Source organism: Alexandromys fortis, unplaced genomic scaffold, assembly GCF_014885135.2.
Source record: "Alexandromys fortis isolate MF-2015 unplaced genomic scaffold, M_Fortis_MF-2015_v1.1 scaffold_144, whole genome shotgun sequence".
NCBI lineage: Eukaryota > Metazoa > Chordata > Mammalia > Rodentia > Cricetidae > Alexandromys > Alexandromys fortis.
In genome coordinates this window covers 2,788,452-2,802,013 of record NW_026068021.1, presented here as the reverse complement: position 1 = coordinate 2,802,013, position 13,562 = coordinate 2,788,452, and the positions used below count along the sequence as shown (strand labels likewise).

Genomic DNA, 13,562 nt, shown 5'->3' with positions numbered 1-13,562 from the left:
TCTGCCTCTGCCTCTGCCTCTGCCTCTGCCTCTGCCTCTGTCTCTGTCTCTGTCTCTGTCTCTCTCTCTGTCTCTCTCTCTCTCTCTCACACACACACACACACACACACACACACACGAGGGGGGGTGGCAAACAAAACAGAAAAAATTCAGTCGTGAATCTGTTCTTAAGGTAGTGACACCAGGCAACCAGGGTAGAACTGCTCTGAATTCCCACAAAGCTTATGATGCTTTGTGCCTCAGTTTCCTCATTAGCCCCAGCCTCAAGGAGATCTCACGAGAGGACAGGAGAGTCCTGTATGTGGAAGCCATCGTGGGGTGAGGGTGGCTGCATGCACAAGGGTCTGGCAGCAGAAGTGCTCAGAGCTGAGCAGTGTCAGCACACCAGCACCTCTGAGGAGCACACTGCCATTAAAGCCACTGTACTCAAATCTGCCAGAACTCAAGGCAGCTGAAATGTGCCAGCAGATGAATGCTGGGCAATCTGCGGGCCACCATGCTCTGCAATGGCAACCAGTGGCTTTGAAACTGAGTATCCAGCCAAGAAAAATGTGGAAGAATTTGAAGCCATATTCCTAAGTGAAATATCTGGGGGCGGAGGACCAGTTAGTTAAGTGCTTGCTGCCCAAGCAAGGAGCCGAGTTTGCTCCCCAGAACCTACATAAAAGCTGGGTATGGGAGTGATCTGTAACCCTGCAGTGGGGGCAGGAGCATCCATGGGGCCCAGTGGCCAGTCAGTTTAGCCTACTTGGAAACCTATCTCTAAAATCAAGGTAAAGAACAATTGAGGAAGGCACCAGAGGTTGCCCTTTGACCTTCACATGCTTACACTCACATAAACAAACAGACAAAAATGGCTCAACTCAGCATAGCATGACATAGCAAAGACTGCTGGGTACTCACAGCTCGTGTCCACACCAAGGACTGCTGGGTACTCACAGCTCGTGTCCACACCAAGTACTGCTGGGTACTCACAGCTCGTGTCCACACAAAGCCCAACTGCTAGAACCCCCAGGCAACTGTGATACCCTCTAGCTGATGAACATCCAGTCAGATCCACCCAGGCAGAGGGGCAATAATCAGTGATGTAAAAGAGATGAGTGATGGAGCTATGGAAAACATGGAGGAACCACAAAGATGTATTTCCAGTGTAGCAGAACTGTATGCTGTCCAAAAGAACACATAGGAAAGCACTGTGAGAGGCAGTGGAGGGCAGGGCTGCCAGACATACAAAGCAATAGTAGGAGGAAAACATGGCCACACCGGCACAGAGGTGTCCAAGGAGGAGAAAGCCACCTGTAATAAGGAAATCCTACACCCGTCCAGTCTCACAGATGACGAGCCTATAGTGACCCTACAGTGCCAAGGTGTCTCCATACTAGAACATTGACCACAACAGTGCACAGGACCCAGAATCTAAGAGTTAGCAGAAGGGAAGCCATGCAGACACAGGCAAGGAAGAAAGGTGCCAGAGATGCTTGGCTTGCTGCCACTGCTTGAAAGCTAAAAATGGGGATGGTGAAGTAGTTTAGTGGGGTAATCTGAGTAAAACCCCCAGAACCCATAAAAATGGAAAGAGAGAACTCACAAAGTTATCCTCTGGACTCCATAGGTGCGACATATCATACATGTGCCAGCGCATGCTTATACACACACACACACACACACACACACACACACACACACACTTAATAATGCCTAAAACTGCTCTAATGTGAAACAACCTAATTGAGAAATGTAAAAACAACAAATATGATTCTACTCTGATGAGATTCTTTAAATACCAGACTCAGCTGGGATGGGAAACAAGTATTACAGACATGGCCAGACAGCTCTATATCCTGAAGGTCATGGGACAATACAAGAGGAGGTGGGAGACAGGATGGCACAGCCGGCACCCATGCTCACCCTGCAGCACAACCACTGAGGTCTGCTGCAGGAGCAGCTCGGTCACAGGCGTAAGGGATGCCTTCTATCATCACAGCTTCCTGATACTCCATGATCACTGGTCGAACAAACAAAATCCCCACTGCATGCGTGCCGCTCAGCCTCAGGATACAGTGCGCAGGCGCTTCTTCCTCCAGCATGCTCTTTCCCAGGCTGCACTGGGGGTTAGCAGAGTCAACCATAGGAGGCATCACCCAGGCCTGATCACACCCATCAGACAGAAGATAAATAAAATTCAGGTCTCCTAAGACACCATTAAAACCCACCGGAAGGGGCTGGAGAGATGACTTAAGGGGTAAGAGCACTTCCTACTCTTGGGGAGGACCAAATTGACCTCCCAGTACTAATGCCGGGGGCTCACGAGTGATTAACTCCATCTCTGGGAGATCTGACAGCTCTGGCCTCCTCTGAAACCACCATTCCCATGTGTACCCCCCAATACACACACACACACACACACACACACACACACACAAACATAACCAAAAATAAGTCTTTTAAAAGTAGCACATACCACAAGTAGAAAATAGTCAGGGAGGAAAATCCAATGCAGTGTCAGATTTTTAGTGTAAAATCTATAAAACTTGCTGTGAAAAATTAAAGACCATCCCAGTAAATGAGGGATGGTTAATGCCACTTATAAAACTAAACAACACTAAGATACGATTTCTCCCCAAAATGATCCATACACTCATTGCAATCTGAATTGTATTGTAGCAGCGTTTTGTGGGAGGTAACCAGCTGCACACAGGGAGGTGTAGGGGACCTAAAGATCTGTGGGAGCCATCGCTTTAGTTATCTGTCCCAGGGATGGAAGCCAGGATCCTATGCAAGCATTCTTGCCAAGCAATTTGTGTGTGTGGCTGCGGAGCTACCCGTGTATGAAAAGCACAAAAAAAAAAAAATTTAAGATTTATTTGTATGTGTGTGTGTGTATGCACGTGTCCCCAGAGGCCAGAGAAGAATGATGGGCACCCCAAGGCTAGAAGTACAGGCAGTTCTAGCATCCCAGTGAGGCTGCTGGACCTGAACCTGAGTCCTCTGGAAAACAGCAAGAGCTCTAATGACTGGGCCATTTCTTCAGCCCCTTTCTTGCTTTTTTTCTTCTCAAATTTATTTATTTATTTATTTATTGGTAGGAGGGCCCCATGCTATACATGTGTTAGTCAGATGACAACTTCATAGTCATTTCTCACCTTCACCTTTATGTGTGTTCCAGGGACTGAGGTCATCAGGCTTGACAGCAAGCACCTTTTCCCTTTGGGTCCCCTTTCAACCACTTACCCAGCTCTTTTGTGAGTCCTAAGAGTCATACTCAAATCCTTGGCACTTCACCTCCTTAGCCATTTACACACATACACACCCAGGCAACTTTTCATGTTTTGTTTTGCAGCGGGGTCTTGCTAGTTTGCTCAGACTGGCCTTGGGTTCACTCCATGGCTCACGCTGATCTAGAGCAGGTAGCCAGGCTCACCACAGCCAAGGAATTGTGAAGAACAATGGAAGTGGAAGAGTCCATGGGCAGATTATCAACAGACGGGGCGACCCTGGCAGACGACACAAGGAGCTGGTTGATAGCATGGCTTCCACAGCAGCCCACTATGGGTCGGCCAGAGATGGCCCATCCACGAGCAGAGCTACTCAACAGCAGATCACGGAGGACAGAACAAGCCTGGGCGCCCGATTCATGTCACACTCTGAAGCCGATCCCAGATGCCTGTCAGTCGTGAGCATAAAAGGTAAAACCACAGACTGCTTGGAGGAAGCTGTGAGATCCCTTTAATATCTGCCTGACTTCAGTCGGTAGAGATACTTAATCAAGACGCCCAGAGTGCCGGCAGAAAGGGAAAATCGATACACCGGACTGCAATTAAAATGAAAAACGTCTGCTCACCTGCAGACACAGCCGCAGTGACAAGAGCGGAATGGCACGCCACAGGTGAAGAGGGTCCTATCTCCCAGCAAGGGATCATACCCAGAGTTCAGAATTCCTGCTCATCCCCAGGGAACACTGAGAGGCCAAAAAACTGAATCTAGAGTGTGAGGATGGCCCCATGCTCCTGGCAGCATGCAAGCAGCATGCTCACCTGGTACTTGGGTGGCAGGTGGCCTGCCAAACCAAAGAAGCCCATGGTCACTGAAGGCCAGAGCTGTCAGTCACAGCGTAAGCACTTGCTGTGTTCAGTATACGTACAAAAGCAGCAATTCATTCATGTGGTAGAACACTGACATGCAATGGAAAGATCTAGCAACGTCAGGTCCACACAAGAGCAACACAAATCGCACTGAGGATAACACAAACCAGCCATGAAAAAGCATGGGCCCTGTGGCTCCATTAATGTCAGTCCACAGCGGGGCACATTCAAAGTCAGGAGACAGTTGGTCCTCTGGGAGTGAGGGAGCACAGGTCATCAGGGGCAGGCAGCAGCCTGTCTCGGTCTTTCTTGCACTGCAATGTGCACGTGCAGCCTTAGCACAAAACTTGCTGGGGAGAAGAAAACACACATGGCAGAGCAAAGGCACAATGGACCCAAGTGCCATGTTCCAAAATATTCCGCAGCACCAGGCACACTGGGAAAGGCCAATGGCGCACCATATGAAAATGAATGGCACATCATGGTATACTCACCCTGTGAGTACAGAGGAGGCGAGGGAATGAGCTCCACCAATGAGGACAGACCTCCAAAGCGTAATGCAGAGACAAGAGTGAAGATGCCGCAGATACTGTGGACCAGTAAAACACACTGGGGCAACTGAACAGTGAGCATGTACACGCTGGACACACACAGTATCCCTACAGAGCCTACTGAGTATCTCCCTACACTGGTCAGCTGAGGACATAGCTGAGGACGTACTCTGTTTCCTCCCCAGAGAACCTCCCCCCGCCCCACCCCCAGCTAGCTCAGCCACTCTGCCTCTAGAATGTCCTTTACAAACATATGCCATGGAGTAAATAAAGGGTGTGAGGGCAGAGCGCTGGAGTCCCCCAATTCCACACGCCAACTGTGCAGGTGGGTAGGATTGGGTCTGGTGACCCTGGGAACCTCCCACTGGCATGGGGCTCATCTGCACATGGTGTCCTGCCCATTGCTGGAGCAGAGGAGATACTGTACCTGCCAGGGAGGCCTTCAAGTAGAAAACTGGTGATGCTGGGTGCATGTATAATAAACAAGTACATGAGCAAACATCAGCTTCCTTTACTGTCGATGTGAGTACAGTTGTGTGGCCTCTGACCTCTTCACAGCCATTTCAGCAGGGAGAAAATCAAGTTGCTCCAAACCAAATATTCATCAAGATGGGCTGCATGAGCCTCTGGCTCAGCATCACACCCTTGGACGTGGCACCCATTTCCTGCCCACAGTCCTTCCAGCTCCACAGGAACCCGCAACTGCCTGTGGTATCCAGCTCTCATGGGAGCAGTCTGTAAATCATACCATGCCACGTACACGAGGAATGGAGTCACAACCCCTGCAGGTTAGGAATGGAGGGCTCTCCCCAAGTCTCAAGGCTGACCAGGATCCCTCCTGTCTGCTGGTTGCTCACAGAAGTACTAAAGTGCTGCCGTAGTGTGGCAGGCACTATGGACAAGCCTGCTACCAGTCTCTGAGGGTTGGCGTCATGTTGGCTCCATTGTCATGGGTGGTACTTTGGCCACACTGTCAGTCAGCTCATGATCCTGCCAGAGCAGAGACCTTGAGGTCTGTGAAGAGTCCTGCCTCAGAGGCCATTTCACAGGAGGAACACTCTGAACAAGCACAAAGGGCAGCCCTCCCAAGAAACTTACTCCAGGAACCTGCTCACAGCTACACAGACAGAGCAGACAGAGAACACCCACCATCCTTAGGGCAAAGTCCAGGGCTGTGGAGATGGCTCAATTGGTAAAGTGTTTGCTTTGCAAGCATGGGGACCCTAGTAGAACCCAAGAATCCATATTAAAAAGCCAGATGCAATGGTTCTTGTTTGAAACCCCAGAGCTGGGGAGGCTGAGACAAGAAGATCCCTGGAACTCACTACCAAATCAAGCCTATTTGGTAAGTTCCAGGCAAACGAGAGACTCTGTTTCAAAGATAAGGGCTCACAGGGTGAGGGCACTCTGCTGCCAAGCCTGACAATCTTTGTTGATCCTACATGGAAGGAGAGAACGAATTCCTACAAGTTGTCTTCTGATTTCCACTACATAAGTGCATGCACACACATGCACATGCGCACACACACATACACACACACATGTCTAGGCCTACTAAAACAATTTGAAGGGTCCTAAAACAGGATACCACCATGACAACTACATGTCCTCTGCAGCTACCATATAACAATGAAGAGACTAGTCACCAAAGGCCCAGGAGGTCACCTCTTCCTAGTGACTGCTCCTCTGGGGACTTTGGGGATCAAACAGGAAAAAGAGAAGGTTTTCTTTCATTTAAAAAATTAAAATCTTGCTTACATTCTAAAAATATGACTTTGCAACTATGGTGTAGAATATTAGTGCACACTGGAAATAGCGTGCCTCAAATAGGAAAATGGTTTGTGTTCACCAAGTGCCAGAAGCCAATTTTCAATTGCTTAAAATAGTCATGATATTTTACCAAGGTAATTATACTCTTAGCTATCAGTAACAATTAACTCCTTAGACTGGAGCCGCTTAATAAAGGTCTCGAGACAAAATTGCGCATGCCAAGCACTATAAACCGAAATGTGAAGCAGGCAAAGAGGCCCCTTGGAGGGGATGCCAAGGCAGAGTGCCATAGCTGGTTCCAGGGCCCTGCAGATGGATGGCTGGTCAGGACTCGCATCCTCCCCTTCGAGGGGTGGGCTGGAGGGACACAGAGGACAGTCAGGCAGAGGTGAGCAGTCCTAGAGACTGAGGCCAAGCAGTAGCTTTCACAGGGACAGTGAGGAGTAGACACTCCTCATCACAGGTCTGTCAGGCTGGAGTCCAACACAGCCAGGCCAGGCTCTTAGAAGGCAGATACCAGCAGGAGACATTATACTACGCCTGTGAAATCACGTGACAATACCCTTGGTGCCTCACCAGACCAGCCTAATGAATAGCTTCATCTTGTAAGCTAGCTAGCAAGTCAAACTCCTGTATCCCAGGGCTAGGAAGGCAATGGGTATCAATCCATTGAATCTATCTCAGAGGGACAGCTAGTATAGATAATCAGTCAGTGTTGGGTAATCAATAGCTACCTTTCCACTCACTCAGAGTGAGGCCAGCAGTGCAGCACGGGTCAGAGTGGGGCCAGTTTGAACTGGAGAGCCATCAGCTCTGACGTGGGAATGTCAAGGACAGAGGCACCCACACGGGACACCAGCACAAGCCTCACAGGATCTATTCAGGAAACCACAGGAGCTCAACAGAGGCCACACTGCATCAGCACCATTGCCAGCAATCCTCACTGTCACCCAAGTCCTAAGCCTGAAATGAAGCCCAAATAGCCACCAAGTTCACAGCAGTTCTGGTGTACAGCACGGGCCACATAGCCATGGGATAAACGCAACCAACAAGAAAAATATCCCAACCACGTGGATGTACACATGTGGGAACACTACAGAACCTGATCCACAAATATACTTGGACCATGTGGGCATACACATGTGGGAATGCTACAGAAGCTGGACAACGTGGGTGTGCACATTTTAATACTATGGACACACACCCAGATCAGACCACTGACTTCTTCAGAAAGCAGACAAAACCATTGTGCCCCCCCCCCCCCGAGTGGTTTCTCCAAGGAGCCAGAAGACTGTGACAGATGAACAAACTTGGGAAATCCAGACACTGGGAGCTTTTCTACCAGGCTGGCTGGGATGGGCAAGGCAGGCTGGAGGCATGGAATGGATATGTGCTGTCTCCCCCACCCCAGACAATTCAGAGGCAACTTCATCTCCTGGGCCGGCACTGCAGAGCTTCCCTGCGCAGGGACCTCACTGCTGAGTTTGCAGGATGCTTAGAGGGCTGTTGTACTAGTGCCTGTGTGGAACTCCACAGTGCACTAGAAGGAGCTCAGGGCCATCCCACTGAGCTGACTCTTGAAGAGTCTGGGCAATGATTCTCAGATCACAGGGAACAGTTAGATTCTCAGACTGACCTCTCTCTCTTCATCACACAGTAAGTCTGGAGGTTCTGGGTCATAGGACACAAGCCTGTCTTCCACTAAGAAAGTCTATCAAGCCGATCCCTCCCTACCCATCTCTGAGATTTCCCATAGCCAGCTCTGTCTTCTCACGCACAGCACAGGCACAGCCCTGTGAAGAGCTGCCCAGGGCCAGACCAGGGCATGCGCCACCTTCTGTCTGCGTATGTCTGCATGTTGGCATCAACAGCGGCTCTGTTGACAGCCTTCTTCCCTGAACCATGGCTCTGTGGAGATGGGGCCAGCTCTCCTCACATGCTCTGGTAAACAGTAAATCCTCTGGGTCTTTGCTTAAGCCTCACCTCCGACAGCTCCTCCCATGTCAGTGGGCACATCACTGTTTGTCTTTGTCACGGCTGGTAAGTGTGTGGCTGAGTGCTCGGCCTCTTTCCCACTGCACTGTCAAGCCTGAGGGCCGTGACCACATATTCCCATCACAGGGGCTTCACTCTGACAGGCGCTGGGCAGGAAAGGATGATGTTAAGGCCAGAAGAGGAGCCATGCCAACAAACTGAGCAAGTTCTCGGTCAAGAGGCAATGCCGGGACACTCTAGCTACCTCTCTTCCTGGGCCACCTGTAGGGACCCTGGGGCCTAAAAGGAGGGCTCAGCGTTTACCCAACCCCGGGAAGAAGTGTTTGAGGCCAACACAAATGACAGGTCTCCCTTTCCCAGACACTGGGGGATTGGCACAGGGCTGTCAGGGGTAGCTGTGAAACTGCAGTGGGAAGCAGGAGAATGGCTTGCTTTGTAGCAACATCCTCACCTAGAGATACCACTAGCAAAGAGTCAGGTTTCCAAATGACACCACCAAGCGCAGACCTGGTCACACACATACCCAGATTTTCTGGGTGTACCAACTTATTAGGCCTCATGCCCACATCCCATCAGGGTGAGGGTGGACCTCCACCCAGCAAGCTGGACTCCCTATTCTCATATACCCAGGGACAGCTCCTTCCTCGTGCTTCCTTGTGCTCTGAATGCCCAGAGTCCATTAGATGCACACTCTAAATAACACTCATTAGGAATTTCCATTCACACTCGAAGACCTCAGTGTACCATGCAAGCATCAGAAAGGCTTTGGGCAGGGGCTGGAGAGATGGCTCAGAGGTTAAGAGCACTGGCTCCTCTTCCAGAGGTCCTGAGTACAGTTCCCGGCAAACACATGGTGGCTCACAGCCATCTAGAATGAGATCTGGTGCCCTCTTCTGGTGTACAGGCATAAATAAATCTTTAAATCAAAAAGAGAGAGAGTGCGCGCAAACAAGCCAGACTGCCTTTGAGCCAGAAGTCAGAAGTCTGAGAGAGGCTGGGGACTAGGGAGAGCGTGTCGCAGCATTTGCCTTGTCATCTGGAGACAGGAGACCATCCTCATGCCAGGCCAGGATGAAGCCTACTCCAACTTCCCCTATTTGTGCAGGCAGCAAAGGACAGGAAGGCAGGCTGGCAACCACTGAGGAAGACAGTGGAAACACGCCCCTGGGGCGCTGCAGCCCAGGTCAGGATACACAAGGAAAGTAAGTCCAGGAGACTGGTTTTGATCTTGCTGTTTTGAGAGGGCCAAGGCATAGAGGTCAAGCTGGCCTTCATTCACCAACTCCCTTCCTGCCTCAGTCTCCAAAATTCTAGAATTACAATTATATGCTGCCACTCTGGGCTCTGAACTACTCTTTGTACCATTCAAAACCTGTCCTTAAATTTGGACTAAGAGCACGCATCCTAACTGACCTTTTCCGCTCCAGCCTGCCACTGGGGAAGGCCAGCACTGTGCGTGGCCTGTGGACCAGCAGATGTGGAATAGCTGCTGTAGGTGTGAGAAATGGACCGCAGGCAAGAACGTGCAGCTTCACAGAGGGCTGGATAAGGATGGACCACCAAGAGCTAAAAGGTCAGACAGAGGCATGGTGGAACCTGGCCACGCTGGGTGAACTGTACCTTCGTCAGCAGCACATTGCGCTTCTGGAGCCTTCGGGCCAGTGCCTCATGTGACTCCCTCTTCTTCCTCTCCTCTAGCAGCTGCGCATTGACCTGCCGGACCTCATCCTGGAGCTGCTGCTGGGCCTTCTCCAGACTCCGGGCACTACACAGAAGACAAGAAGGTAGAGCCATGAGGCCTGACGTGACCATCCCCCAGAACTGGGGACACAGCCCCCACTGTGTACCCCACAGGGGTGTCCTAAAATAGAGCTGCACGTGCGAACACCTCGTTGTCGTTTCCTCGCTCCTGAATAGCTACTTAGTGCCTTTCAGGAGGTTCTGGATTTCAAAGACACCCAGGGTGATCCCAGAACACGGTGCGAGGGGAGGGAAGTGCAACTCCACACACAATGGGAAAGATTGTCAGCCACAGGCGCTTCAGGACGGCACTTCTGAATGAGCTAAATTGCCAGCGCAAGCACTTCCCATGTGAGTCACAGTCGGCACAGATGTGCAGCACAGGGAGGGTGCGGAGCACAGCCCCCGCAGCAGGCACTGGGCCTGAAGACTTTCTGAAGGAGAAAGTACTGCCTCACACTGGGTGCTAGGCATGCCTTGTGAAGACAGATGCCAGGACACACTCGGGCAATGGTATCTGACTTCCTCTACTTTTCCTTTCTCTATACATGTATTTTTGCAGTATAGAGGACTGAAGCAGGAGCCTCAAGCATACTAAACAAGACTTGTCACTGAGCCATGCTCTCTCAGTTCACAATGAAGAGTTGTAGGCAGGTGCTCTACCACTGAGCCACACCCCAGCCCCTCATTGGGGGATTCTAGTCAGGTGCTCTACCACTGAGCCACACCCCAGCCCCTCGCTGGGGATTCTAGGCAGGTGCTCTACCACTGAGCCACACCCCAGCCCCTCACTGGGGGATTCTAGGCAGGTGCTCTACCACTGAGCCACACCCCAGCCCCTCACTGGGGGATTCTAGGCAGGTGCTCTACCACTGAGCCACATCCCAGCCCCTCACTGGGGGATTCTAGGCAGGTGCTCTACCACTGAGCTCCATCCTCAGCCCTCTGTATTTTCTACTCTAAGACAGTATCTAAGTTTCCAAGACTGATCTTGAGTTTGTAATCTTCTATTTCAGTTTACAGATAGTGCCACCAAGCCTGGCTTCCCTTACAATATATGCTTTCCTATTGCATCCCCATGGCTGCCCTGGCCTGGTCACTGCCTCCCCTACATCATCACAGCCCCACAACAGCCCTCTTTGGTCAGCTGTCTCTGCAAACTTCATAGGCCCAGGTCTCTAGATTGAGGCCTCTAAGGGCTGTGGCCCCTCCCAGAATGACCTCAAGCATCTTGGCAAAGACCCTCAGAAAGTTCCCTTGCTACTTTCCACCCCACCAGTCCCACAGCCACCCTGTGCAGCCCCTGTTGTCGCTGGTCCTTTGGCGGGCACAGAAAGCCACAGAACAGAAAGGGCAAGGATCATTAAGTACCCAAATGGTGCCCCTCACATGTGCCCTGGGCTCCACCCCATCCTTATGATTCCACCCAGAGAAGGACAAGGCCACAACAGAAAGATCCAGATCAGATGATAGGAGTAGTTGGGGGAGGACCAACCAACCTCACCATCCAAGACGGCACTCTGCAGGCTGTATGCAACAACGGCAGTGTGTGTGTCCCATCAACAGCAGAGACCTCTTCCCATACGGAATTCTAAAAACTCGCAAAGACTGGAATCTGGGAACTGGGGAGGTACATCAGCTGACAGACACTTGCTTTGCAAACATGAGCACCTGAGTTTAGATCGCCAGCATCCACACAATGAGCTGGGCATGGCGGTACACACCTGTAAGCCCAGCCGTGTTAGGAAACATGTGAGGTGGAGTCGGGCAGATGGATACTGCAAGTCTGCTGGCCAGCCCTCTAAAGTACTTGATCATGTTCCAGGCCACCAAAGGATCCTGTCTCAAGCCAAAGGTGGTGGTGCCTGGGGACTGATACTGGAGGTTATCATCCGACCTCCACATATATGCCATGCATATGTGGACTCACGCAAAGACAACCAGGCAGGAGGGCAAACACTCTCTCTTTCTCTCTCTCCCTCCCTCCCTCATACATAAGCAGGGCAACAGGATTCTGTTATCATGTGACATCTGTAACACTCATGCAAAGTGTCCATGAACAGAACACTGCAGCTACTCTGAAAATGTACAAACTGGGGGGTGGGGCCTGCAAGAGACACCTGCCACTCAGATCACTCCTGCCTCCCAACGACTTTGGCTCACTTTGATTACGCTGTTTCAAGAAAACCTGAGCTCCTGAGGGCGGCAGATAGCACTTCTGTCAGGTGGGCACCCGCAAATATGTATTTCACATCTGAGTGAGTATAGGATTTTGTAAATTATAACTTAGTAAAATCATTTAAACAAGCTGAAGTGTAATTTGAAAGTGAATGAAAGTCAAACATTTATGAAACTTCAGCAGGGGCCTGTGACACCGCTGGTCCTGCAAAGTGTCAAAGGGAGCCCTGCTCTGGGCCACCAACACAACCGCAGAAAACAGGACCAACCATGTGGCACCAAGGGCATTGGCTTGGCTTCGATCGTGCAATCTCAGGAAGCCTCGTGCTGTCCCCTAGCCCCACGGAGAAGCAGCCGGCTGCCACCTGCACCCTAGGTGCGTCACAACCCCAAATGTAAAGCAAGAGCTAATATTCATGGGAAACAGACGTATAAAGAGGCTATTTTGAGTTCCAGTTCAATTGAAAACTATTCATAGACCAATTTAATAATCAAGGACTGTGAAATCGACTCTTAAATCGTTGAATTCAGGTGGGGAGGTTCACAAGCGCCTTAAATCACTGCTCCAAAGTGGGTAATTTAATTAGAACGGCAGCATTCGCTCTGCTACTTAAGAGCCAAGCACACAAAGACAGACACATGGCAATGCAACTTTTCAGGTGATAGGGCACACACAGGCAGGGTGGGACTGGGGGCTTGTGACACTCGGATAAGCTGTCCTCAGCATGTGGTTCAGGGGAGTCTTGCAGGAAGACTTCCAAATCCAAGGTTAAAATCTAGGAACAACATTCCCCTCATAGTGACCCAGGGTCTTGCCTACACAGAACAGACGCAAACAACCCCAAGGCCATGGGACTTTGCTGGGACTTCGAGAACAAGGCTTGGGTATAACGGAACCAGACAGCAGGATTGAACACCAGGAAATCTGTTTCAAGTCTGAGCCGCTGCCAACCCCCACTCTGCAGCGAGGTTCTGCTACCTAAGAAGGTAGAGACACAGTTACACAATCGAAGCCCTATACCTAGGTCACACCACACCCACTGCCTACTGGAGGCCATGGACAGAGAGATGTGTGCACCATGGCACCACAGGAGAGAGAGAGGTCTTAAGGATGTAGCAAGATCCGTTGAAAAATTCCAGATTATAAAGAAAACACTTGTCTCTCCCTCCCCACAGCACTCCTTCCCAAGAAGAAAAGATTCCCCCCAGGAATATTAGGTATCTATATCAGATCTGCCACTGATTT

The 13,562-nt window shown here is 50.7% G+C and overlaps 1 protein-coding gene across 1 annotated transcript in view; it reads right to left on the bottom strand.

The window, feature by feature from the left end:
• Mad1l1 (mitotic arrest deficient 1 like 1) overlaps positions 1-13,562 on the bottom strand; it is a 315,330-nt gene that overhangs the window by 175,467 nt on the left and 126,301 nt on the right. Inside the window, exon 11 of the mRNA XM_050163154.1 lies at positions 10,019-10,163. Within this exon, the coding sequence (XP_050019111.1) occupies positions 10,019-10,163 (145 nt within the window). The remainder of the gene's footprint in view (positions 1-10,018; positions 10,164-13,562) is intronic.